Source organism: Rana temporaria, chromosome 4, assembly GCF_905171775.1.
Source record: "Rana temporaria chromosome 4, aRanTem1.1, whole genome shotgun sequence".
Classification (NCBI taxonomy): domain Eukaryota; kingdom Metazoa; phylum Chordata; class Amphibia; order Anura; family Ranidae; genus Rana; species Rana temporaria.
This window is the reverse complement of record NC_053492.1, coordinates 252,612,645-252,640,181: the sequence shown is the minus strand read 5'-3', so window position 1 is coordinate 252,640,181 and position 27,537 is coordinate 252,612,645. Positions and strand designations below refer to the sequence as shown.

The window sequence follows — 27,537 nt, the reverse complement described above, 5'->3', positions numbered from 1 at the left end:
GGGGGGGCACCCCATTTTTTAGAAGCACCCAGCTCCCACTTCCTCCCCTGACGCCGGAAGGAAGATCACATCTCCCTCCCTGCAATCTTCAGTCACAGGTCCTAGAAGATTGCCCGGCCATTCACAGCCTTCAGCTCGCGCATGCCAGGCACAAGCTGGGTGCCCACAGTTAGATTGTTGGTGCCGCAGAGAGAATCGGGGCTTAGTACGCCCGCATTGCTGGACCATGGGACAGGCGAGTGACTGCTTATTATAAAAGTCAACAGCTACACTTTTTGTAGCTGCTAACTTTTAAATGGGTGGAACTCCACCGATTTGTGTTTTTCCCCATGTTGCCCTAAAAGATGTATTAAAATAACATACCGAATATACAGAAGAACACATAATATAACAAATCAAATCATCAATAATGTATTATAGTTCTTTGGTCATTCTGAGGCACAACCCAGTGTAGAAGAAAAAAAATAATATTTAAGGGATACATTCATATTGCACGTGGCTACACATTGAGTTATAATGCATTATGCTCTCTGTGACATTAACAACATGTAAAAAGTGTATCTTAAGTAGTTCTTTGAATGAATACTAAAAATTAGCTGTGGCTCATTGTGTTTTTTCTGGTGCTTCATGCTTAGTCCAGTCATCAAAGCCTCCTGAATAATGATGGACCCTAAAGAGAAGAGAGACATTCCACATTAGTGTTTAAACTTTATGTAATGAGTGCTTTTAACCAAGTTTTTCAGCATTATTTACTTACTAGCATGGTATTGGGTAATAAAACACAGATTTGAAAAACAAATAAAAATTGGACCTTGCATTAAAGACAGGTTTTACACTATGCTTGTTACACTTTAAAAATAGGTGCAACAGGAAGCATGTTTGCATACATAATCTCTAAAAACAGGCATCCTTCTTACCTGAATTGTGGGGTGCTTCTTTTGGCAGAAATTGCAATTTTCTTAATTCAGCACAACTGTGTGTGGCTCTACCCACAAAGCTGCATCAACCAGTCACTGCTATTGCTATTAGTGAATTAATGCTTTATATGTGTTACTACATAGCAGAAGGACTGTGCAATGTTTCACCACTGATTCCCTCACCCCCTAATAGTCTAGCCACACTTTCTGCAGCCCAGGTCCATACCTCTGTATGGGACCGAGGCCAGAGAAAAAGATGGCAAAAGCCTGCGCATTGCACCCAAGATACACCAATTGTGGGTGCAATACTCACAGCAAAAAAAATTGGTAACTACAACTTAATCATGAGATCGGCGTTGCTGCATTTGCTAGCTTTTTTTTTTGTTGCAAAAGCTGGACTTTTAAGTTCAAGTAAAGGCTCCTGTATGCAATCTAAAGGAGTCCCATATCCAGTTACTACAGGATGTACAAGCTTCATAAGTAAACAAAAAACGCACAACTATTTTAAGCTGGCCATAGATTACCTTCATCATTCTTTATGGGGCCACTATGATTTGACCTCCCTCTCCTACTATTTATATACCTAAAGAACTTGTTGGGGATTTTTTTTTACTCTCCTCCGCAATGTGCCTTTCGTGTTCTTAGCCACCCTGATTGCACCTTTACATTTTTTTTATTGCATACTTTGTAAAGTTGGACTGCTGATGATGACCCCTCAGCTTTGTATTTTTTGAAGGCCTTCTCATTTGCTTTTATATGCATTTATACATTGGGAGTCAAGCCACCCAGGACTTTTATTAGCTCATTTAAATTTATTTCCTATTGGGATGCACTGGCTAATACCGTTTTTAACCACTTAAAGACCCGCCTATTGTAAATGTACGTCCTCTTTTTAAACATGGATATCTCAGTAACGGCAGCAGCTGCTGCCACAACTGAGATATCCATGTTTTCAGCGGGCGGCCGTGTAAACGATAACGGCGGTCTCCGCGGCGGATTCGCCGCAAATCCCGGTTTTCGGTGGCGGGAGAGGGCCCCTCCCGCCGCTTTTCCGCGCCCTCCGCCGCTTACCAGAGCCGTCGGTAGCGGCGGAGGAGATCCGATGCTGCCGCCTGGAGAGTGAGGACTTGAGTGAGTGCAAGATGGCCCCCACCCGTCCTCATAGCTCTGCTGGGCGGAAGTGACGTCAAAACGTCAGTCCCGCCCAGCCTCTTAAAGAGACAATTTTTTTTTTGTCATTTTTTTTAAATGACAAATTTTCCTTTTTTTTTTTTGCATTTAAGCCTAAATGAGATCTGAGGTCTTTTTGACCCCAGATCTCATATTTAAGAGGACCTGTCATGCTTTTTTCTATTACAAGGGATGTTTACATTCCTTGTAATAGGAATAAAAGTGATCATTTTTTTTTTTTTTTTTATATTTTAGTGTAAAAAATAAAATCAATAAAATTAAATAAGAAAACAAAAAAATATTTTTTTTTAAAGCGCCCCGTCCTGACGAGCTCGCGCGCAGAAGCGAACGCATACGCGAGTAGCGCCGCCATATGAAAACGGTGTTCAAATCACACAAGTGAGGTATCGCCGCGATCGTTGGAGCGAGAGCAATAATTATAGCCCTAGAGCTACTCTGTAGCTCAAAAAATGCAACTTATAGAATTTTTTAAACGTCGCCTATCTAGATTTTTAAGGGTAAAAGTTTGACGCCATGCCACGAGCGGGCGCAATTTTAAAGCGTGACATGTTGGGTATCATTTTACTCGGCGTAACATTATCTTTCACAATATATAAAAAAATTGGGCCAAATTTATTGTTGTCTTATTTTTTAATTCAAAAAAGTGAATTTTTTCCAAAAAAAGTGCGCTTGTAAGACTGCTGCGCAAATACGGTGTGACAAAAAGTATTGCGATGACCGCCATTTTATTCTCTAGGGTGTTAGAAAAAAAAATATATAATGTTTGGGGGTTTTAAGTAATTTTCTAGCAGAAAAAACTGTTTTAGTCTTGCAAACACCAAATCTGAAAAACACCTAAGGTCTTTAAGTGGTTAATATGCTCTTAAAGCACACCCAGGTTTTCCTCCGTGTTCATTGTTGCTAGGATTTTATCCCATTTAATATCTTCTAGCAAAGACCGTAGTTTATGGAAGTTGGCTCTTTTGAAATTCAGTGTCTTTGTATTGCCCTTTAATTCCCATTTGTGCGATTTATACTGAAGCCAATTGACCCGTGATTGTGGTTTCTTAAATTGCCCCATATTTCCACATTTGTGATCAGATCTGTATTGTTAGTAATCAGAAGGTCTAGCAACGCTTTGTTTCTTGTTGGTGCATTTACCATCTGACCCATGAAATTGTCCTGCAAGACATTTAGGAACTGGCGAGCCTTAGGCCCCTTTCACATTGAGGAGTTTTTCAGGCGGTACAGCGCTAAAAATAGCGCTGCTATCCCGCCTGAAAAACTCCTGCCCAGCTACCTCAATGTGAAAGCTGAAGGGCTTTCACACTGAGGCAATGCGCTGGCGGGAGAAAAAAAAAAATATCCTGTCAGCAGCGGTGAGAGGAGCGGCGTGTATACCGCTCCTTCCCATTGAAAACCGTGGCAATACCGCCCGCAACGCGCCTCCATATAGGCGCATTGCGGGCGGTATTAACCCTTTATCGGCAGCTAGCGGGGGTTAATACCGCACCGCTAGCAGCCGAATCCCAGCGATATAGCGCCGCTATTTTTAGCGGCGATATAGCGATATACCGCCACCGCGGCTACAGGTCCAATGCGAAAGAGCCTTGTACAAATGCGTGGTTCCTTTTGCCCAGTCTATGTCTGGATAGTTAAAATCCCCTATTATAAGGACACTTCCGACCCTTGCCACCATTCCAAACGGTGATAAGAGATCCGCCTCCCTCTGGTTAGGGGGCCTATAGCATACTAGATTACTTTCCCCTGGGTTTCCTCCCTTTGTAGCTCTACCCATTCAACCTTCTCCCTTGCTCCATCAGTGATGTCATCCCTCACATTCACTTGTACATAATTTTTGATATACAGGCATACCCCTCCCCAGCCAGCCAATCATGAGAGCTGTTGAACCAAGTCTCTGAAATCCCCACAAAATCCAAATCCTCTTTGTAAAATAGCAGCTTTAGTTCTCCCATCTTTTCCACCGGACTCCTGGCATTAGTGAACAAGCCTCATAGTTGTGTCCAGACACATTCCATCTCCTTATTGGGTGTTCTGAGGTTGCAAAAAGGACTTGTTACTATACTTGCTTGCGGGTTTAGGTGCTTTGGTCAACCGACCACTAATGCCCCCAATACTACACTCTGAAAATTGTTCCATGCTGGCCATCTCTACATCTGGACATCCCTCCCCCAGTTTAAAAGCCCCTCAAACTTGTCGGCCATCTTCTCTCCCAGCCGATCTGCATCTTTCCTATTTAGGTGCAGTCAGTTAGAATGCTGGTAACTGACTGAGAATACAATAGCACAGCTGGGAGGATTCCTCTATCCATTTTGCTTGTGTGGACGGGGCAATCAGTTTGTTTTTTGATCAGCCTACTGACAGAAATTGAGGAAAAATAAATAAGAAGAAAAGATCCATCTACGGCCAGCTTTACTTTTCGTTTTCTGTTGATTAAGTCACATACTCACTTATATTTAAGTTCTGCAGAACATATTTTTAATGCTAGGCCTAAGTTCTATTTAAAAATGAGATAAAGACAACCATTCCTTCATTTCTGTTGCTTTAAGGGTTCATTCACACAGGTGCTCAACCCCCTAGAGTGTGAGAGCCTGGTATTTTTGTACTTGCGGAAAGCTGCTTGCAGGCAGTCCATATTAGTCAATTGAAGTGCATTGGCAGTAAGGACCAACCTACGCAGCTGAGTTTGACAGGTATGCAGGGACACATCCAGGTCTGCACTAATCCCTACATACCTGTCAAACTCAGCTGTGCAGGTGAGTCTGTACAGCTGATGTGCTTCCATTCACCAATATGGACTGCTAGCTCTCTGCTAGTACAAACTAGACTATACTAGAAGGCTGGCAGCCTGCCAAGATCTGTTTTCATAGAAGACACAGTGGTTGTGTTGTAAACTTTAAAAGTCTAAGCTACATTAAGCCCTGGTTCACACTGGGTACGATTTGGAACGATTTAAGATGCGATTTGACATGTCAAATCGCATCTCAAATCGGCGGCAATGGCACTGTCTTAATCAGTGCGACGCCGCATCTGCGATTTCAAAAAGTAGTTCCTGTACTACTTTTTGCGATTTCGGGCCGCGATTTACATTAAATTGCGGCAAAATCGCAGCCGCGAAATCGCGGTAAAATCGCGCATTTTACCGCGATTTTGAATTCGCAGCAGTGTGAACCTAGGCTTACACTCTCGCACTGAAGTGGCCTCCGACGAGAATCAGATTTTTACCAGGAATTCTAAATGCTGGCGCTCTGTGTGTGACGAACAGCCACTGTCAGCAGAGGCTGTTCTACTCTGTACAAATCAATAGCCTGTGCTACTGCTGTTTGCATGTAATCTTCTTATGATAATAGAGCCTCTGCCCAACCCTGGTGGTCTGGGCACAAGTTTTCTAGAATTTACAAATAACGGAGTTCCAATTTGATAAAAGAAAAAAAAAAAAAAAAAAAAAAAGAAGGGTAGGAGACCCTCAATATGCTTACCGATTGTAACCCAGTGATGTTGCTACTTCTAAAGCTCTACCACTTCGAATGCCTGCCAGGCAAGAGAACACTACAGTATTGGATTTTTCTGGAAGATTTTTATGATATTTCACTTCAAATTCCTTTGGGGTCAGTTGTAATGCAGCTTGTAGATCACCCACTAAATAGAAAAATATCAGGAAATTAAACACATGTAGAAAAAAAAAACAAAAAAAAAAAAACAGACTATTAAAGGATAAGTCCACCTTAACACAAATCTACATCTATAGACATCCACGATCTAACACTAACCTATCTAACTTTGCGAGGAAGAAATCAGTATACATACCCTTTCAGATCCCGATTCAGCCTGATCCCACGCTGAGCTGTCAGCTCAGCTTCGCTGTGAAGGCTGGTGCAGAGCACACAGCCAACAAGAAAAGCCCCATAGTAACTTCATTTTCATTTCACAGCCATTGTTGGCTTTGTCCTCTGCAGAGCTTCTGCCGCTGGAGACCGGACCGGCTTAAAAAAAAAATAAAAAAATAAAATAAAAAAAAGGTATGTATACTGATTTCTTCTTTACAGGGCTAGATAGGTTAGTGTTAGATCCTGGATGTCTATAGATATAGAGACTTTAGTGTTAGGGTAGCTTCATCCTTTAAGACATTGGAAATGTATACACATAAATTCATAAAGGATAATATAAACATACCTGAAATGAAAAACTGATGAATTTATGCAATACATAAAAGACCGCTTTAGTGGACTCCTCCCACCTCATGCATTAATTTTTATCTTACCTAAAAACCCATCTTTCTCTCCAGCCTTTATCTTTAAACCTTGATTTAATTTCTTAGGTTATGTCATGATATCACTCGTACTACCTTTAAAGCATTTTCTATGCTGCAGGCATCTCATGGTCTTCCATATTCAGAAATATTTCACTATCTACAACTTACAGCAGAGCTCCACCCAAAAGGGGAACCTGCGCTTGTCTACCTTTCAGGTTTCAGGAAGCTGGTACATGGTTTTGACAGGTACCCGCTCCCGGCTCAGTTTGCAGCAGCAAACTGAATCAGAAGTAACTCTCCTGAACCAAAAGCCAGTTTGCTTTGAGTCTACAAGTGACAACAGCTGCTAAACCAACCATTGCCCGCTCATGGAAAACTTCCCAATTGAACCTGGTTGAGGTTAAAGGTAGGGTTGTCCCGATACCACTTTTTTGAGACCGAGTACAAGTACCGATACTTCCCCCCCCCCCCAAGTACTCGCCGATACCGAATACCGATACTTTTTTTAAATGTCATGTGACAGTGGCGGTATTTTTTTTAAAATGTTTTTTTTTTTTACAGTGATTTTTTTTTTTTATGTTTTTTTTGGAGGGGGGGGGGGGGGGGGGTGAATTGTCGGTGTGTTTGTTTTGTTTTTTTATTTACTTAAAAATATTTATTGCAATTTTTTTTTTTTTTTTTTTTTTTTTCAGCCCTGTTGGGGGTCTTTGGTGAGATATCAGGGGTCTTAAAAGACCTCTGACATCTCCCCTTTAAGACAGAGAAAGGGACTATGGACACAGATTCCCCAGTCCCTTTCTCTGCAGCCTCAGCTGAAATGAATGGAGGGAAGCTCCGCTCCATTCATAAACTGAAGCATCGTAAACACAGGTTACGATGCTCAGTTATGTGAAAGGACATCACTGACTCTGTCCATTCGGAAAAGGTAGGAGCCGGATTTAGCGGCTCCTATCTCCGCTCTCCATCCTCACAAATTGAGGGGGGAGAGCGGCATGGACGGGGGGGGGGGGGGGGGGAGGAGAGAAGAGCAACACGGGGGGGATGTAGGAGGAGAGAAGAGCGGCACCGACAGGGGGAGAGAAGAGCGGCACGGAGCACAGGAGGGGAGGAAAGACTGCACGGAGCACAAGAGGGGAGGAAAGACTGCACGGAGCACAAGAGGGGAGGAAAGACTGCACGGAGCACGGGGGAGAAGACTTGCAACTCCCCTGCCTGCCCAGGTATCGGCTGAGGCATCGGAGCATTTCTACAAGTACTCGGGGAAATGCTCGGTATCGGTACCGATACGAGTATCGGGACATCCCTAGTTAAAGGAGAAGTACAGCCAAAGCCTGCTGATGGCTGACGTCAGAGAGCTGGTCCAGGCTCAGGCAAGATCGCATCAATTCAGCTGAACTCGCACAATTTGAAACCGGCAATGCAGTCCGACTTTGGGGGCGATTTGATAGACATCTGTGCGGGTTCATGCACAGATGTCTATTGAAATCGCCCCCGAAGTTGCCAAAAGTAGTACAGTCCCTTATTCTATCCAAAATTAAATAGTTTTTTTGCCTCATATTACTTACATGGAATATTTATTGCTCCCTTAATAACGCCATATTCTTTAATTTCCCAGGGTTCCCGAACATCAATAAGAACAACTCCATCATTCTTCAGCAAGTCCTTCAGCTCCTCGTATTTAATAGTCAAGCCAGGAGTAACAGATAAATGGCGAACCATATGCCATCTTGGGCTTAATGCTGCAAAAAAAAAAAAATATATATATGGAAATGTTAAATTATCCAAATATGCCTTTATATAAATTGTGTAATATTCAGCATTTTATGTAAAAAGGCAAGTTCATGAAAAGAAAGAATAGCTGTATTGTATGCTCTGCTTATGACGTATCATGTAGAACTGACATTACAATGCTTACAGACATCGTCCGTCACACTTTTCCCTCTCCATGTCAAGTATATAATGCATTATTAAAGTGATACTTTAATAGGGATTACTTGTAAATAAAGCCCAACCTGTGAAAGAAGAGGCAATATAATTAGCTTTTCAGTAGTCAGGGATGTTACTCCCCAGCCCTTCCCCTTCTGCACGACTATACTTTGTTTAAAAGGACAAGTTCACCTTTCAAAAACAAAGCTACATTTTTACAGGTACCCTCTGCTCACTGTCACAGAGCAGGGAGCATTTGTGGCAGGACGAGGGTTTAAAGAAGCATGTTACACCCTAAATATAAGAGTAACGTAACATGGCTTATCCTTTACAGGCTGAATTTAATGTAGAAAATAAATAAAACTAGACATGTTACAGCCATTAAATATATACAAAGCAAGGCCACTACAGATTACTTTTTTTTTACACTCTTCCCCAAACCCTCATGGAAACTTTTGGATGAAGGGAAAAATAAATAAATAAATAAATTGGAGGCAAAAGAAGGAAGGAAAGAAGGAAGGAAAGAAAGAAGGAAAGAATCGATAGGAAGGAAGGAAGGATCGATAGAAAGGAAGGAAGGAAGGATCGATAGAAAGGAAGGAAGGAAGGATCGATAGAAAGGAAGGAAGGAAGGATCGATAGAAAGGAAGGAAGGAAGGAAGGATCGATAGAAAGGAAGGAAGGAAGGAAGGAAGGATCGATAGAAAGGAAGGAAGGAAGGAAGGATCGATAGAAAGGAAGGAAGGAAGGAAGGATCGATAGAAAGGAAGGAAGGATCGATAGAAAGGAAGGAAGGATCGATAGAAAGGAAGGAAGGAAGGAAGGAAGGAAGGAAGGATCGATAGGAAGGAAGGACCGATAAAGAAGAAAGAAAGAAAGAAAGAAAGAAAGAAAGAAAGAAAGAAAGAAAGAAAAAAAGAAAGAAAGAAAGAAAGAAAGAAAGAAAGAAAGAAAGAAAGAAAGAAAGAAAGAAAGAAAGGAAGGAAGGATCCATAGGAGGGAAGAGTAGATTGAAAGGAAGGCTCCAAAATCATAGCTGTATCAAAATCAATGAAGGATGACCAAATAATGCATTCTGTATGCAGACCAACTATTTGGTTGGCCTATTATTAGATTATGAAAATAGTTGACAACTATTTTCATAATCAATTAGTTGTTTCAGCCCCAGTATTTCATCCGTTTTCCATTCCTTTTAATGGAGGGATGCATTTTTAGTGTTTTTTTTTTTTTTTTCCTGGACCAAAAATGCATCAAGCTGCATTTTAACTGCAACTGAAGTGAAACAGACCAGTGTGAAAAGATCTACATGGGATTTAACCTCCCTGGCGGTATGATTCTTTCTGGTTTTAGGTGCTGAAAGCGGTACAATTATTTTGCATGGAGATTTGGCGTTTTATATTGTAGGCCTGGAATTCTTAGGAATAACTTACTTAAATCTGTCCAAACAAGAGTCTAGTGGACATCCCGGGTATGATAAAGTTTGAAACACAAAATCATAAATTATAATAAATAAATAATTATAACAAATAATATAATAATAATAATAAAAATGATTACTTTCAGTGTTTGATGACGAATTTCCCCACAAATCACCATCGCACAATTCTGCAAGTGATTATAATTTATTATCGCTGTTTTCTAGCTGCTCTAAAACCACTTTTGACATAAAGGGACACTTTTGGTTGCTATGGACAATCTACAGTTTGCAGGGAGAAAGAAAGGTTTTTATTATATAAAAGAACATGAAGGACACTGGGCAGACCACTAGGGACAAGGGGGGTGTGTATTTATTTCATACAGTACTGTGTTTTTATTTTTTTGAATTTGGTGCCGATCTCCGCCCCCGTGCGTCGTAACATAGCAGGGAACGGACCTCGGCGGCACACGGGCACTGTGTGAATTGAGCGAGGAGACAGTTCGATCCCACAGCGGGGAGGCATCACAGGGGACAAGGTAAGTAATGTCCGCCTGAACACTGCGATGCAATCCCGAGTCTGGCTCAGGGATACCACTTATGGAATTGGATTTCCACCCCGAGTCAGACTCGGGAATACCGCCAGAGTGTATAAAAGGATGCAGTGTTCTTTCACTTTAGTAACCACTTGTACCTACAGGTAAGCCTATAATAAGGCTTACCTGTAGGTACTGTGAATATCTCCTAAACTAGCACTGTTTAGGAGATAATCATGCCGCGTACACACGGTCGTTTTTCCGCATGAAAAAAAACGACGTTTTTAAAAACGTCATTTAAAATGATCGTGTGTGGGCTTCACATCGTTTTTCGGCTTCTGAAAATTTCGTTTTTCATGTTGTTAAAAATGATCGTGTGTGGGCAAAAACAACGTTTTAAACCCGCGCATTCCCAGAAGCAAGTTATGAGACGGGAGCGCTCGTTCTGGTAAAACTACCATTCATAATGCAGTAAGCACATTCATCACGCTGTAACAGACAAAAAAGCGCGAATTGTCTTTTACTAACAGGAAATCAGCTAAAAGCAGCCCAAAGGCGAATAGAACTTCCCCTTTAGAGTGCCGTCGTACGTCACCGCGCTTTGTTCATCATTTTTCAAAAACGATGGTGTGTGGGCAACGTCGTTTTTAATGATGAAGTTGGAAAAATTTTGTTGTTTTTTTTTCCATGACGAAAAACGACCGTGTGTACGCGGCATCAGAGTGCATGCAACAGGTGACGTTACGGGCGAATGTGCATGTGCTCTGAAGGTCCGGCATGTGCAGGAATGATGGCATTGTGCCCCTGGCCACCCATGTAGCCAAAGACAACCCGGGGGGAAGATGAAAGCCCTCTCAGCAGTGACAGCGCTCCGCTGGAGAGCTTCATTTTAAAGCGGAGGTCCCGCAAAAAAAAAAAAAAAAAAAGGGTTAAACACCACAAGCAGTCCAGTGCAGGTCTTTTCTGCATCAAAAACACATGTAAAGTAGGTTATATGGTCTCCAATGGTATAGTTCACACCAGTGCAGTCACACCACTTAGCCCGCATACACACAATTAGATTTTCTGCAGATTTTTGTCTTCATATTTACAAAAAACATATCATGCAAGGACCTGCCTGATTGCATACAAATTGAAACTCTTAAAGTTTGCTCTCATATTATATGGTTTTGGTAAATCTGAAGACAAAAATCTGCAGAAAATCGAATAGTGTGTATGAGGATTAAAAGGCTCCATTCACGCCTAGGCGTTCCAGATCACGGGACACGCTTGCAATCTCGTTACTTTCAATAGCACCCCAATTGCTGTGAAAATTTAGCTGCCATTGTCGCCTGACAAATCGCACAAACAAAATCACAGGACGCCTGTTGCCCAAAAGAAGTTCCAAAACTTTTTGGACGATTTGGTTTGGTCCAATTTGTCATCTGACAATCGCGTCAAAAAAGTGGCACTGCAATTGGGGCACCATTAAGAAGTAATGGCATTGCAAACGCGTCCTGTGTTTTGAAATTGCACCGATTCCACCAATGGAGCCTTATGCGCACAAACGCGCCATTTAGTTCAGCATTTTTAAGTCTACATTGAAAAATTAGGAAAAAAATAAATAAAATAAATGTTTGCGAAAATCAAATGCTTCTAAAGTTTTGTGCAATTTGAGTATTATGTTTGCAGGTCCAGGAAAGCAGAGTCCCTATCATGCTGTGTATAGTCACCTGGGTGGTGTGCCCGGATCGCTCCCCCTCCGCCGACATACTGAGCACACACCGTCCTCACTGACACACACAGCCGACCCAACCACACCGACATGGCACCGGTCCCAGGGTCACCTCTCACACAGCACCGGAAATCTCCTCCTATAGGAAGGGAGGGGAGGGGCGAGCACTCCGGAAGTGACTCGGTCACTGACTCCCGCTACTCAGCCCGGTGTCAATAGAGGAGTGACATATCAGTGATGATGCTAAGTCTATGGGGCCATAAACCTGTATAGGAGAACGCGTTAGCCGTGTGGACTGTGCGGGCTTCCGTAGTTGTGTGTTGTTGTCACTTCCCTGTGGGGGACACGTGGGGGGCTGAGTGACAGGACACAGCTGCTGGACTCGTGGTAAGTAGTGTGTTCACCTTGTCCTCTGTACACCAGTCACATACACTGATAATGATATACATTGTGGAAGGAAGATGCCCTTCGCCTGCCAGTCCTGACTCTCTGCCCCCATTACTGCACGTACAGAAGAGCAATCCACTGCAGTTCACAAGGTGTTTGTCAGGCAGCATTATGTCACCTCCTTCACTGCCTGTTTTACCCCCTAAAAACCCACCCTGCATTGGACTCGTGTTTGTGGCACTTGCCCTATTTGGGTAAATGGGTTGCATTTGGCAAGTAGTGCCAAAGTGGCCAAAAGTAGTGTAACAGCAGCCATGGTATATTCAGAACTCTGTCCACTGCCTTTGCAGCTTAAAGAGCAGCTCCAGCCCACCCTCCACGAAAAAATTCAAAGTCAGCAACTCCAAATACTGCAGCTGCTGGCTTTTATTAATAGGGCACTTACCTGTCCTGGAACCCAGCGATGTCAGCAGCGCAGCCAATGTTCCCATCGGCTCTCGGGTGCTGTAGCTGCCATTGTCTGTAAGGGAAACCAACAGTTATGCCTTGCAGCTTCACAGCCGGGTTCCCCACTGCACATGCGCACTGTGCTTTCTCAATGGCCTGGGGGAGGGGGGTCGAACTTCTGGGAGACCTCGCCACAGACAGGTACTTGTCAAAGCCAGGTACCCAATCCCCCACCAAAAAGGTGCAAAATGAGGCACCGGTGGGGGAAAGCAAATAAGCGGAGCGTCCCCTTTTTGGTGGAGCTCCGCTTTAAACTCTTCACTAACCTACTAATCAACAGTCCAACGTTCGTCACTGGCACCAGAGGTGGGGGAAAGAAAATAAGCGGAGCTTCCCCTTTTTGGTGGAGTTCTGCTTTAAACTCTTCACTAATCAACAGTCCAATGTCCCTCACTGGCACCAGAGGGGGGGGGGAGCAAATAAGCGGAGCTACCCCTTTTTGGTGGAGTTTCGCTTTAAACTTTTCACTAACCTACTAATCAACAGTCTATCGTCCCTCACCGGCACTGGTTATCTTATGCCCGGCTTCTTCCATGGCTGTGGCCATCATCATTAACTAGTGTGGGATGATGTCACAGGACTGCAGTCATCCTGGCATGCAGGCACTGTGCTGGAATATAAACGGAACTTCACTTGCACAGCTCAGGGTACAATCACCAGCCACTTTATTAGGTACTAAAAAATGTATATAATGATTGCTTAGGTGAAAGAAATGAGTGATTAAATATTCACAAAACAGCAGCTGGCAATCGCACAGAACATTTGTGTAAAATAATAATAACTTAAAGATTGCCGCACTAATGAAACAATATAACTAGAGCTGCACGGTTCTGGCCAAAATTAGAATCACTATTTTTTTTGCTTAGAATAAAGATCACGAATATATATATATATATATATATATATATATATATATATATATATATATATATATATATATATGTATGTGTTTGGGGGTTAATTTTCTAGCAAAAAAAATGATTTTAACTTGAAAACCACAAATGTCAAAAAAAGGTTTAGTGTTTTTTTTGGGGAAAAAAATGTTTCATGCTTTAAATAAAAAAGTTAACACAATTTTTTGCAAATTGTGAAAGATGAAGTTACGCCAAGTAAATAGATACCCAACATGTCACGCTTCAAAATTGCACACGCTTGTGGAATGGCGCCAAACTTCGGTACTTAAAAATCATCATAGGTGACGCTTTACATTTTTTTTTACTGGTTACATGTTTTGAGTTATAGAGGAGGTCTAGGGCTAGAATTATTGCTCTCGCTCTAACGTTCGCGGCGACACCTCACATGTGTGTTTTGAACACTGTTTTCATATGTGGGCGGCACTTGCTTATGCGTTCGCTTTTGTGTGTAAGCACACGGGGACAGGGGCACTTTAAAAAATATTTTTTTTATTGTTCATTTTACTTAAATTTATTTTGACACTTTAAAAAAAAAAAATAATAATTTGGATCACTTTTATTCCTATTACAAGGAATGTAAACATCCCTTGTAATAGGCATATGGCATGACAGGCCCTCTTTACAGTGAGATATGGGGTCAATTCCATATTCCGTATTCCAGACCGACTTACGCAAACAACGTAAAAATTTGAAACTCGGCGTGGGAACGACGGCCATACTTAACATTAGCTACCCCTCATATAGCAGGGGTAACTATCCGCCGGAAAAACCCGAACGCAAACGACGTAAAAAAAAAACGACGGGCGTTCGTTTCTGTATCTGCGGTTCTCCTCATTTGCATATCTGACGCGTAAAAGACCGAGGCGACACCTAGCGGCCGGCGGGAGATTGCAGCCTAAGATCCGACGGTGGAAGTCACTTACACCAGTCGGATCTAAGGGAGATCTATGCGGAACTGATTCTTATGAATCAGTCGCATAGATCCGACCGTCGGATCTCAGAGATACAACGGCGGATCAGGAGTCCCGCCATCGTATCTCTTGATGAATCTGGCCCCCTGTGTCCAGAGAATCTCACTGCACAGGTAGCAACTTGGATCCCCTGCGGATACTGGATGAGATGGCGGACGTGGACAGGCTGCTTTCCCTGCTCAGGGCGGAGGGGGCGTCCAGTGGAGCGCAGTGGCTGCAGGAGCAGCTCTCATCTGTCCTGCAAGATCGAGCCTCCGGTCAGGGACAGGGGGGCAGGAGCCTGTAAGAGCTTGGAGGGCTCAGCCCCTAAAGCACTTCACTCCGGACTCCTCCCCCAGAGCTTGTGTCACATCTTGAGTCCCGTGCGGGCCCCTTCAGGACCACCCGTGAAGCGTTCGGCTGCACCCGCGGGTGGCGCACCTGGAAGGAATCCCTTTTATCGACGGGCAGGGGGTTCCGGTGGTGTCTGTGTCTTACCCCGGCGTCAGGATCAGGAACAGGCGGGCTCCTTCCCCGGTGATAAGTCAACAGGGGCGGAGCCTCGGCAGGGGAATCGTGCTGCTATGGCCACCAGGTCCTCTGATACCCCATTTGTAGGGTAGTGCATGTGTGGGTTTCCTCCTGGTACACCAGTTTCCACCCACGCTCCAAAGACATGCTGGTAGATTAATTGGCTGCTGTCTAAATTGGCCCCATTGTGTGTATATATGTATGAATGTGAGTTAGGGACCTTAGATTGTAAGCTCCTTGAGGGCAGGGACTGTACAATATATATGTAAAGCACTGCACAAATTGACAGAGCTATATAAGTACCTGTAATAAATGAATAAACAATAGTTGTCAGTTGAATCCACATATTTATTGAAATTTTGTGATACACATTCAAAGTTGTTTTTACATTTTTAAATAACTCAAAAATGTATTAGTTACCGATATGTTTAATGTGGTATTAAAGGTTCGGCTTTAAAAAAACAAACCTGTTATACTTGCCTGCTCTGTGCAATGGTTTTGCACAGAGCACCCCCGATCCTCTTCTTCTTGAGTCCCCCGCTGGCGCCCCTGGCACCTCCCCTTTGATCAGTGCCCCCAATAGCAAGCTGCTTGCTATGGAGGCACTGGTGGGTGCTCGCTTCCGAGCCCTGCTCTACGCATCCATAAAACGCATAGAGCTGCGGCTCAGCCCCGCCCCTCCTCTCCCCTCATTGGCTGACTGGCTGTAATAGACAGCAGTGGGAGCCAATGGCCAATGAGGAGAGGAAGTTTTGGGACAGGCGAGGCTCCCATGCACATCCCTGGATTAAAAGGGGGCTCAGGTAAGTATCGGGGGGAGGCTGTGGGGGGAGCAGCACACAGGTTTTTTACCTTTTTATACATATAATTCATAAAGGTAAATAACCTTTAGCATTTACAACCACTTTAACTCTAATGAAAAGGTAAGGGTAAAGCAATTTCTGGTGCAGAGATTGCAGTATATAATGGTAGTATAGATAGGTGTTAGATAGCCTCAGAAAGTACTGTACATGCCTATGGCTCCAGCGGTAGGCAGTAGCGGCTCCCACTAAGATTCACCTAATTCTCTGTAGATGCTCTCTTGTCTGCAGGTATAAGAGGGAATTGTTTTTGTTACTAGTAATACTCCTTATCCCCATCGCACACATTACTGGATAAAGCTCCAGAAGATTTGGGTGCTGCAGCAACCACCAGCTAAAAACTGAAAGCCAAAATGGTAATATTTGCCAGCACACCACGGATCAACAAGTAGCGTCAAAATTGTATTGAAGCATGATTACAGCACAGAACAGGGAGTGCAACCTGTTGAGGGGGTGCTGCGTGACTCCGAAATGTTGCACTACCTGTTCTGTGATGTGATCATGCTTCAATAAAAAATTGTTTGGACGCTTGTTGATTTGAGGTGTGCTGGCAAATATTCTCATTTCTTTATCGTACATCACGGGACACAGAGCGGCATTCATTACTATATGGGTTATATGGAGTACCTTCAGGTGTAGACACTGGCAATCTCAAACAGGAAATGCCCCTCCCTATATAACCCCCTCCCATAGGAGGAGTACCTCAGTTTTTCCGCCAGTGTCTTAGGTGTTAGTCATGGTTTAGCTTGCCTCCACATCCTTGGGATTAGGTGAGCTAACCGGTTCTGTCCAAAAAAGCCTCAGCGCTAAAGTGGTCAGTAACCGGACCCCAAACCCTTGGGGTATAGCCCATAATGCTTTTCTTTTTAGAGAGCTGGACCCTGGGCCCAGAACTTAGAAACCTTTGGGTGCCTAATGTTTCTGTTGCCAGAGTGCTATATGGGCCCAGGACAGTGGATCCTTCATAGGAACCCAGGGCCTGAAGGTCTAGACATCCCCACCGAGATGGGGGAAGATTGGGCCTCTTGCTTGGCAAAGTCCTGCGGCATGGAGCAGGTAAGTGAGGGGAAAACTTGCGGAACTTGGTTCTTAGCAGGTTTTTTCTGGGGGGTCACAGGGGACATGCCTAAAGTTATGCACTGCATCTGGCAAACTAGTCACATATCATAAAGATAGGATGGCTCTATATGTATTATTCCCCATAAGATGTGACCTCCCTTGTAGTGTTGGAAAAGCATTGAGTGGGGCCTGTGTGATATAAAAGTATATGTGTGTGTCAGAGAGCTGTGCTTACCTGCAAGCCTCCAGGCGATGCTCCATTCAGTCTTCCTCCTCACGGCCTGCAAAGCAGGCAAAACGCTGACCTCCTCATGGTTCCAGGCTGCAGGCTGCAGTTTGCTGGAGCAGAGAGGTCCCTTCCTCCCAACCCCACCCCCCCCCTGTCGGGAGGGGCATTTCCTGTTTGAGATTGCTGGGGGGGAAGGGCGGGTCAGTGGCTTAAGGAAGGGGCGGCCCTTCCTTGTTTGTTCCATATAGCTCATTCAATACTTTGGAACTGAGGAGGAAAGACCAGAACGGCAAGCACGGGGCGCCGAGGACACCACAGTGGCCAGAAAGAATATTGCAGTCTTCAGAAAGACTGTTTTCAAGCCTAGGAATAGGCTGTTTCTTTTCCATCTCATAGTTTTTCTTGCAATACTACTCAGGGGGACAGAATGTTTTTTCTTTCCTAGATTTGAAAAAAAAAAAAAAAAAAAAAAAAAAAGATTTTTTTTTGAAAAAAAAAAAAAAAGTGTCATCTAGGGGAGAGGAAGCATTTTTTTTATCCCCCAAACAGGTGTTTGGGCATTTAACTATTTATAAGTCCCAGGTACCAATAAGTAGCAGGTGTACCTCGGTATTGTACCATGGCATCAAAAAACAAGGGTACAAGAGGTGGGGATTCCCCCAGAGAGTCTGAGGTCTCGGACAAAGCTATGCCGCTGCTTTCCCCACAGGGAGCCTTGGGGCCATCGGGATCTGGGGCTGGAGCTGACGCGGGTCAGTCCAACCCTAAGATGGTCACGGAGGAGGTATTACTCACCTCTTTAAAAGAGATGCAGAAAAGCATGGGTAAAATGATAGCCGCAGCTATGCGGGGCAGTAAGCGGAATAGATCTCCGTCGCCCGAGCGCGGACCCTCAGAAGAGGAGGTCCTTTCCTCAGGGGAATTGGACGACCTCTTGGACAAGGACCAAGTAGGTTCAGGGATCGAGGATCCGGATACAGAGGAGTCTGGGGCAGTCTCCCTGAGGGAGAGCTGGTGGATTCAAGGATTGTCGGACTTGGTCCATAGGGCATTCAACTTGCCAGTACCAGATCTCCAGGTATCGACGGTTTCAGCTTTGGGCTCACTGAGGGCGCCTCAAAGCAATGCTGTGTTTCCGATCCATCCTCTATTAGAGGGAGTTTTGTTCCAAGATTGGAACAAGCCAGATAAGATCTTCTTACCACCTAAGAAGTTCTCTGTCCTATATCCTATGGAGAAAAATTTTCCAAAAGATGGGCTACTCCTGCAGTGGACGCAGCCATCTCATGTGTTAACAAATCGTTAACATGCCCTGTAGAAAACATACAGGTGTTCAAGGATCCAGTTGATAAGCGCTTGGAAGCACTACTTAAGAACTCCTTCACTACTGCAGGGGCAGTAGTACAGCCAGCTGTGGCTGCGATTGGGGTCGCTCAAGCATTATCGGATCAATTTAAGCAGATGCTTAAACTTATTCCTGCCCAGCAGGCAGAAGAATTTTCGGATGTCCTAAGGCCATATGTTTTACGGTAGACGCAATCAAGGATTCTATCCAGCAAGCGTCACGTTTATCGTTATCCCTTATCCATATGAGAAGACTCTTATGGTTAAAAAGCTGGGAGGCTGAGCCCCCATGCAAGAAGCTCCTGGTAGGGTTCCCCTTCCATGGAGGACGACTCTTCGGAGAAGACCTAGATAAATACATTCAGACCATTTCAAACGGCAAGAGTACTCTCTTGCCAACTAAGAAGAAGGTTCAGGGGCCTGCGTTTAAACGACAGTATTCCCCTGGGCAGGGGCCCTCTAATGCCAAGCAGTATCGACGGCCTCCTGCAAAAGCAAACTTCGGCTTCAACAGCAAATCACAAGGACAGGCTGTTAGAGGCAAAAGGCAGTGGTTTCGCAAACCAGCAAAACCAGCCCCCAAGCCAACCTTATGAAGGGGCGCCCCCACCCACGAAGGTGGGGGGAAGGCTGCGACTCTTTTCAGAGATTTGGGAAGCCAGCATTCCCGACGAGTGGGTACGGTCTTCCGTGGCCACAGGCTACAAATTAGATTTCCTAAGGTTTCCTCCTCCTCATTTCCAGAAGTCGAGGATTCCAAACGATCCGGAAAAGGGAGCCGCATTAAGATCGGCATTAGATCATCTACTTTCCCAGGAAGTAATAGTAGAGGTACCAGTCCTGGAACAGGGGCTGGGTTTCTACTCCAACCTATTCATCATCCCAAAATCCAATGGAGATGTCAGGCCAATTTTGGACCTAAAGATGGTAAATGCATATCTAAAGATCCGCTCATTTCGGATGGAATCCGTGCGGGTCAGCAGCTGCCACACTCCAGAAGGACGACTTCATGGCGTCCATAGACATAAAGGATGCCTACCTTCATGTTCCAATTTATCAGCCACATCAAAGATATCTACGCTTCATGGTGGCTTCGCGTCACTTCCAATTCGTGGCGCTTCCCTTCGGGTTGGCTACGGCCCCCCGGGTGTTCACGAAGGTCCTAGCTCCGATCCTAGCCAAGCTAAGGATCCAAGGGGTCACGATCCTAGCATACCTGGACGACCTCCTAGTCATAGACCACTCGTCTCCCGGCTTGGAGCGAGCAGTGGCCCTCACGGTCCAATACCTCGAGAGGTTCGGCTGGGTCCTAAATCGAGAAAAGTCAGCTTTCCAGCCCACAAGGCAGTTGGAATATCTCGGCATGAGATTAGACACAGAACAACAAGGAGTGTTCCTACCTCTGAGGAAGGTAAAAGCCATCAAGGAATTAATCCTACTGGTTCTAAGCACTTGCATCCTACAGGCAGCCATCCTGTCAGCATGGAGCAGAAGGCCACAGGCCTTGGATATCCCGTTGCCGCTCTTATCAAGAGTCCGACAAAGTCTGTGTTGGTGGTTAGACCCTCAGAATCTACTGAAGGGGAAGTCTTTCAGCCCAGTGGCTTGGAAGATAGTGACCACAGATGCCAGCCTGACGGGCTGGGGAGCAATTTTGGATGGTTGCACTCGCCAAGGTACTTGGGCAAAGCCAGAGAAGCAGTTGCCCATCAACATCTTGGAGCTCAGAGCTGCTCGACTAGCCCTCAGGGCTTGGACGTCAAAATTGCAGGGGTTCCCGGTGAGAATTCAATCAGACAATGCCACGGCCGTGGCATACATAATCACCAAGGGGGAACCAGGAGTCAAGCCGCTCAGAGAGAGGTGAGCTTGATTCTCCTATGGGCAGAGGCTCATGTGCCCTGCATATCGGCAATATTCATTCCAGGAGTGGACAACTTTCAGGCGGACTTCTTAAGCCGCCAGACTCTATGGCCGGGGGAATGGTCTCTGCATCCACAAGTCTTTCAAGCACTCTGCAAAGATGGGGAGTGCCGGACGTGGATATCATGGCATCGAGACTCAACAAGAAACTAGACAGGTTCATATCCCGCTCAAGGGATCCGATGGCCTGCGGAACCGATGCGTTGGTTTGCCCTTGGCATCAGTTCAAACTTCTTTATGCGTTTCCCCCGCTCCAGTTACTACCCCGCCTGCTGCGCAGGATCCGGGTGGAACACATACCAGTCATCCTGGTAGCTCCAGCATGGCCCAGAAGGGGCATGGTACTCACTCATCCTAAAGATGGTAGTGGGAGACCCTTGGACTCTTCCTCTACGGCCAGACCTGCTATCGCAAGGTCCGATCCTCCACCCTGCCTTACGGCATCTAAATTTGACGGCCCTGGAAGCTGAATCCCTGATTCTCAGGGGTAGAGGTCTGTCTCAGAAAGTAGTCTCTACCCTAATCAGAGCCAGGAAACCGGTCTCTAGGGTGATTTATTACAGGGTCTGGAAGGCCTATGTAGGCTGGTGTGAGTCCAAGCGATGGCTTTCTCGCAAATTTACCATCGATAGAGTATTAAGTTTTCTCCAGCTAGGAGTGGATAAAGGATTGGCATTAAGCACAATCAAAGGACAGATTTCTGCTCTGTCAGTGTGGTTTCAGCGGCCGCTGGCCACCCACTCGCTGGTTTAAGACCTTCCTTCAAGGGGTCTTACGTATTAGACCTCCAGTTAAATCCCCGCTTTGTCCGTGGGATTTAAATCTTGTTCTGTCAAGTTTACAGAAACAACCGTTTGAGCCGTTGGCTGAAGTTCCTTTGGTTCTACTGACAAGGAAGTTAGTATTTTTGGTGCCATAGTTTCCGCAAGAAGAGTTTCGGAGCTAGCGGCTTATCCTGTAAGGAACCATATCTTGTTTTTCATAAGGACAGGGTCGTTCTCCGCCCTCATCCTTCCTTCCTACCGAAGGTCATATCCAGTTTTCATTTGAACCAGGATTTGGTATTACCATCCTTCTTCCCTAAACCTACTTCCATAAAGGAAGGGTTTGCTGCATACCTTGGATATTGTCAGGGCCATGAAGGCCTATCTTAAAGCTACAAAGAAGATCCGGAAAACAGATGTGCTGTTCATTCTACCGGATGGGCCCAAGAAGGGGCAGGCAGCTGCAAAGTCCACATTTCTAGGTGGATTAAGCAATTAATCACTCAGGCCTACGGCTTGAAAGGGTTGCCTCCTCCAGTATCATTAAAGGCTCATTCTACTAGAGCCATGGGCGCCTCCTGGGCAGCACACCCACCAGATCTCTATGGCTCAAGTTTGCAAGGCGGCAACCTGGTTTCTGTCCACACGTTTACAAAATTCTACAAGTTGGACGTTAAGAAGGAATACTGATACTGCCTTCGGGCAGGGCAGTGCTGCAGGCTGCAGTTTGAGACCCTCGGATTCCGGGGGCTCCTCTTTTTTGAGTTAAAATTTAAATTTAAAATTATTTTCTCAACTAAGTTGGATTTATTATGATTTGAGTATATCTCTAAATTAATCCTTTTGTCTTGGAGATGTTCTCCCTCCCCTCATTGTAAGCATGCTTTGGGACATCCCATATAGTAATGAATGCCGCTCTGTGTCCCGTGATGTACGATAAAGAAAAAGAGATTTTTAATACAGCTTACCTGTAAAATCTTTTTCTTGGAGTACATCACGGGACACAGAGCTCCCACCCCTCTTTTTTGAGGACCATTTTGGGGGGGCATACTGCTTGCTACAAAACTGAGGTACTCCTCCTATGGGAGGGGGTTATATAGGGAGGGGCATTTCCTGTTTGAGATTGCCAGTGTCTACACCTGAAGGTACTCCATATAACCCATATAGTAATGAATGCCGCTCTGTGTCCCGTGATGTACTCCAAGAAAAAGATTTTACAGGTAAGCTGTATTAAAAATCTCTTTTTGTTTATCATACTGGCACATCAGTAGCAAAAACCAATCTGAAAAATTCAGTTTGTCTTATATGAAGAAACCATTGATTTTTGTTGGGGTTTCTTTCTACAAGCCTGAGTTTCACCCTGTGAAAATAAAGTATACTTTGCTATTGATAAAATGTTCTTCTCGGTTTTCCAGGCTGCAAATGAGGGTAAAGGAGCCATCATCCTTGTCAGGTCTGAGAAGGGGAAAAAGGAGTAGAAGAACAAATCGCCCACCAGATGAAGATTCCTCAGATGACATTGTTGGTATGGTTATGATTATTCATATATTAAGTAATACATTACTTTTTGCAGCATCTATTTCTAGTTTATATTACGGTTATACAGTATAGAGCTGAGAGCTCTTAGAACTCATGCACACGAGCGTCTTGCTGCCTGTACGCTGTATACATGTAACATTTGTGCTATTGTTTGCATCCATTGACCCCTTTTTCCACTGCAGCTGCTGATGACTGATATGCAGATATCCCCAATGTGTAGTAAGCGGAGCTGCTGCTGATTGCACACCATTGATGTTTATGGTCTGCATTGAATGAGGTGGAGCATGCGCAAACCGACTACCGCCAATTCTAAATGTCTGAAGGCTAAGCAAGTCTGTGCATGCATCACAACTCATTCAGTGGAAGGTTTTAAATAATAATGGCATATAATCAGGGGTGTTGGCGCTGCTGGCTACACAATGTTGATATTTACTTAGCAGTGGCAATGGCCAATAGGGTCCTGCTGTAAGGATGTTAAGTTGGCACAAAGCCTTACATTTATACAGTACAAAATACAGTCCATACCACTGTGAATGCAGATATTTCTAATTTTGGTTTACATAGTTGAACACTACATACAGAGTAAGGATGAGCTCTGGTGTGTTCGCAAAGTCCACGTGCAGAGCCCGCCAGGAAGTTGGCACTGCGCTAATCACAGGCAGTGAGACATTGTCCTGATGTGCAGTTGCAGAGATTGGGAAATGTCTTGCTGCCTGTAAGCAGTGCAGTGCCGACTTCTTGGCAGGCTCTGCACGTAGACTTTGCAGAACAGTATACAAGCTGGTAAAAGAGCGCAGGGGGCTAATGCTCCATTGCAGCAGTCTGTGATTGCCTGTGTCCCAAGGGTTGCAGGTTCGATCCCGGCGGGGGTCCACTCAGCCTTTCATCCTTCCGAGTCGGTAAATTAGTACCATTGAGTTGGGTATAATGACAACCATTATCAGCGCTTAGACACAAGCGGCATCGCTGTAATTGGCGCTATATAAGTGTAAACATTATTATACATGGGCTCATAGCATACATTACTGCTGTGATCCTATCTATATCAAGTACTGATCTGCACATGGGTGTACAATTTGCTGCATACAGATCAGTACTTTATATAGATAGGATCACAGCAGTAATGTATGCTATGAGCCCATGTTATAATAATGTTTACACTTATATAGCGCCAATTACAGCGATGCCGCTGTGTCTAAGTGCCTTCCTGCCACTATCTATACATACGTTAAAGTGGAGTTCCACCCAAAAATGGAACTTCCACTTTTTGGAATCCGAACCCCCCCCCCCCCCCCCACCTCGGGTGTCACATTTGGCACCTTTCAAGGAGGAGGGGGGAGCAGATACCTGGCTCCTACACTGTCCTCCCCCACTGTCTTCTGGGAAACACACAAGTCCCAGAAGACAGCAGGGACCAGTGAGGACTCGCAGTGTGACTTGCGCATGGGCAGTGGGGAACCGGGAAGTGAAGCCGCAAGGCTTGACTTCCTGATTCCCTCACCGAGGATGGTGGCAGTGGCAGCCAAGAGCCGAGCGATTGATCGGCTTCAGCTGCCGACATCGCGGGCACCCTGGACAGGTAAGTGACCATTTATTAAAAGTCAGCTGCTGCAGTATTTGTATTTTTGTATCTGCTGGCTTTTTTTTTTAGGCGGGCCTCCGCTTTAATCTCTCAGGTTGCCACGTTAGAACATTCAGGGCCAGTTCACACCACATTTGGGTTAGGACTGGGGCCCTGGAACATTCTTATAGCTCAGGAATTTCCAAGAACTCTCTTTTATAAGTAAAATACATGTCCACAAGATGAGGCTTTCACTAGAGCTAAAAAAATGCAAGTAATATCTTCTAAAAGCATACGTTGCATAGGTAAATATTGCAAGCATTGTAAGAATTATACTATTTTATTTGACAAGGTCTTACTTGCCATCATGTTGGCCAAGCAGTGGATGTAAATCGGGTCAAAAAGCAGTGTCACAAAATGTGTGGTCATCATGCACAGACTGTGTTAAAGAAAGGAGGATGAAGGATGGAGAACCTGTAGCCCCTGCTGAAGTTTGGCTGTGCCTTAAATGTGGCCACCAGGTAAGAATGTCAGCATTATCTACAACAGGGACTGTAGATGTGATTCTTATTTGTACATATTAAAGTGGTTGTAAATCTCACACCTTAAATATGCATAAGCATATCTTTCTATAGTGTGTACTTGTCTCAATGCCGCGTACACTCGATCGGTTTGTCTGATGAAAACGGTCTGATGGACCGTTTTTCATCAGACAAATGATCGTGTGTGGGCCCCATCGGTTTTTTTATCCATCGGTTAAAAACTAGGAACTTGTTTAAAATTATCTGATGGTTAACTAACCGATAGAAAAAAAACGATCGTCTGTGGGTACGTCCATCGGTTAAAAATCTACGCATGCTCAGAATCAAGTCGACGCATGCTTGGAAGCATTGAACTTAATTTTTCTCAGCACGTCGTTGTGTTTTTACGTCACCGCGTTCTCACACGATCGTTTTTTTAAACTGATGGTGTGTAGGCAAGACTGATGAAAGTCAGCTTCATCGGATATCCTAATGAAAAAATCCATCAGACCGTTTTCATCAGATGAACCGATCATGTGTACAGGGCATAAGTGTCATTTCTGTCTGCTGCTTCATTACTCTGCTATCAGCATGGATCACTTCTGGCAAGTTTTCCAGACTCCAAGAGAATAAAGGTGACAGTGGAGGGAGCTCCAGCTCTATCACCTTCTATTCATCCAGAGTTTGGCACTGTAGGCTGCATATTATGACCTTCTTATTCACTTGGGTGTGAGATTTGTATGATAGCTTGCAGTGATGTTATGATACCACTATTCCTTAGGCTGGTTTACACTATTGCAAATTCGCAATAGCAGGAGATTTTGACCAGCTCTCTATGGAGTCGGTTCACATATCTCCGGAGCAGGTCCGGTGCGGTGTGCGTCTTTTGGTTCATTTCAGATCTCAATTAAGCCCAAAATTTGGCTGAAATTGGACTGAAATGGTGAACCATCATGCATCAGACCCCTGTTGTGAGCCGCATGCGGCTCATATGTGAACCGAATTTCAAAGTAAGTTTATTGCCTCTCTATAATAAAACCAGTGTGCTGTAGTGAGCAGAGGCAATGGTTCAAGGCTATACGCATAGGCTTCGCTCGTTATGATTTAAAAGAAGCTCTGTTGTAGTTTCAATCAGCACCTTATTTTGTGTCCTGGTAACATTTACGAAAAAGTAATTTTCTTTACAATTTTTTCATGATTTATATTTAATCAATCGGACACAGCGGTATCACATATCGGGGTGCAGGGCCGCTGTTGTCATCTTAATTAGCTCAGCATGAAAGAGCTGTCCTGTAGCATTTCAGTTCCCTGGTAGTGCAAACCGAAGCAAACCATCATCTATGGGTGTCGAGGCCACTGTGACAAGATCCCTGTGTGTGTGTGTGTGTATATGTAATATGTGTGTAATATATATATATATTATATAATATATATATATATATATACACAATTATAGATATAGTGTGTGGTGTGTGTGTGTACATACTCACCGGACACTTTATTAGGTACACCTGTTCAATTGTTGGTAACGCAAATTGCTAATCAGCCAATCACATGGCAGCATTCAATGCACTCAGGGCCGGGTTCACACTACAAAACACACTCCGATCCGTTCTGGATGCATTTCTGCGTGCGTGTTTTTTTTTTATTTTGCACATTCCGGTGTGTATTTGATGCATTCCCGATGCTTTTTATTGTTTTTTTCATTGTACTAGGGTCTAGTGAATTTTTTGCTGTTTCATTTTGATTTTATTATGGAGACCCCTGCTTGTCACATCTATTTTCCTTTACTTTTGTTTTATTTCCTTAAGGACTTCCTAATTTCTTGTTGTTTCCCTGTATATCCTCCAGGGGGCCCAAATCCAGTGGTGCTCCTCGTGTGTATCTAGTTCCTGTGCTAAAAGTGATTCCATCTTCTCTATACGGTCCATTTCACTAACCCATTCCTTAACTGATGAAATTTGTATTGAGCGCCGGTGCCGTGGTAGGACTAATCTCACTGCTATCAACCTGTGTCTCAAAAGGCCCTTTTTGATGTTTTTATATGATCCTGGTAGAATCAATAAGCAAGGTGATTGAGGCGATTTGGTATTGGTTCCCCCGTAACTGAGGTATATAATTGCATAATTTTTTCCCCAAAATTAAAAATTTGAGGGCATTCCCCACCAAATATGGAGCAGTGAACCTTTGGGACGCGTGGCACCGCCAGCATATATCTGACCTTTTTCTGGGTATATACGCTGTAATGACAATGGGCTCAATACACTAGAGAGAAGTATGTAGTTTGTCTCTTGCGCTTTAATTGTTAGTGACATACAATGTGTTAAGTTAAATGATTTTTTTCACTCTACATCTTTAAATTTGAAACATTTAGCTCATTCGCCATTTGTTAATATATTCAGGAGGTTCAGGGTGATTTTTTTTATAGTAAGTATCTTATAGATTGTTGATAGACGTGTTTTGGTTTTGGAATCTTGTAGTAGTCAGAGTTCAAACTG

General features: G+C 44.3%; 2 protein-coding genes across 2 annotated transcripts in view; one reads left to right on the top strand and one right to left on the bottom strand.

The window, feature by feature from the left end:
• Positions 1–396: 396 nt before the first annotated feature.
• On the bottom strand, positions 397–12,120 carry TSTD3 (thiosulfate sulfurtransferase like domain containing 3). Its single transcript, XM_040350146.1, has 4 exons — positions 11,949–12,120; positions 7,926–8,099; positions 5,588–5,747; positions 397–670 (listed from the first exon to the last, which is right to left on the bottom strand). Exons 1-4 carry the CDS (start codon positions 12,040–12,042, stop codon positions 604–606), a joined length of 495 nt encoding a protein of 164 aa, XP_040206080.1. The 5' UTR covers positions 12,043–12,120; the 3' UTR covers positions 397–603.
• The window catches only part of USP45 (ubiquitin specific peptidase 45), a 225,598-nt gene continuing 210,133 nt past the window's right edge, over positions 12,073–27,537 (top strand). The window contains 4 exon segments of the mRNA XM_040350145.1: positions 12,073–12,337; positions 22,834–22,943; positions 24,871–24,918; positions 24,921–25,039. Coding sequence (XP_040206079.1) covers positions 22,841–22,943; positions 24,871–24,918; positions 24,921–25,039 — 270 coding nt within the window. The 5' untranslated portion in view covers positions 12,073–12,337; positions 22,834–22,840.

Coding starts and splice junctions, on each gene's coding strand:
- TSTD3 (XM_040350146.1), bottom strand. CDS start 12,042: ATGTCGGTGTGGTTGGGTCGGCTGTGTGTGTCAGTGAGGACGGTGTGT. Junction 8,100..11,948: donor GATCCGGGCACACCACCCAG/GTGACTATACAC, acceptor TTTTTTTTGCAG/CATTAAGCCCAAGATGGCAT. Junction 5,748..7,925: donor GGGAGCAATAAATATTCCAT/GTAAGTAATATG, acceptor TTTTCTATTTAG/TGGGTGATCTACAAGCTGCA.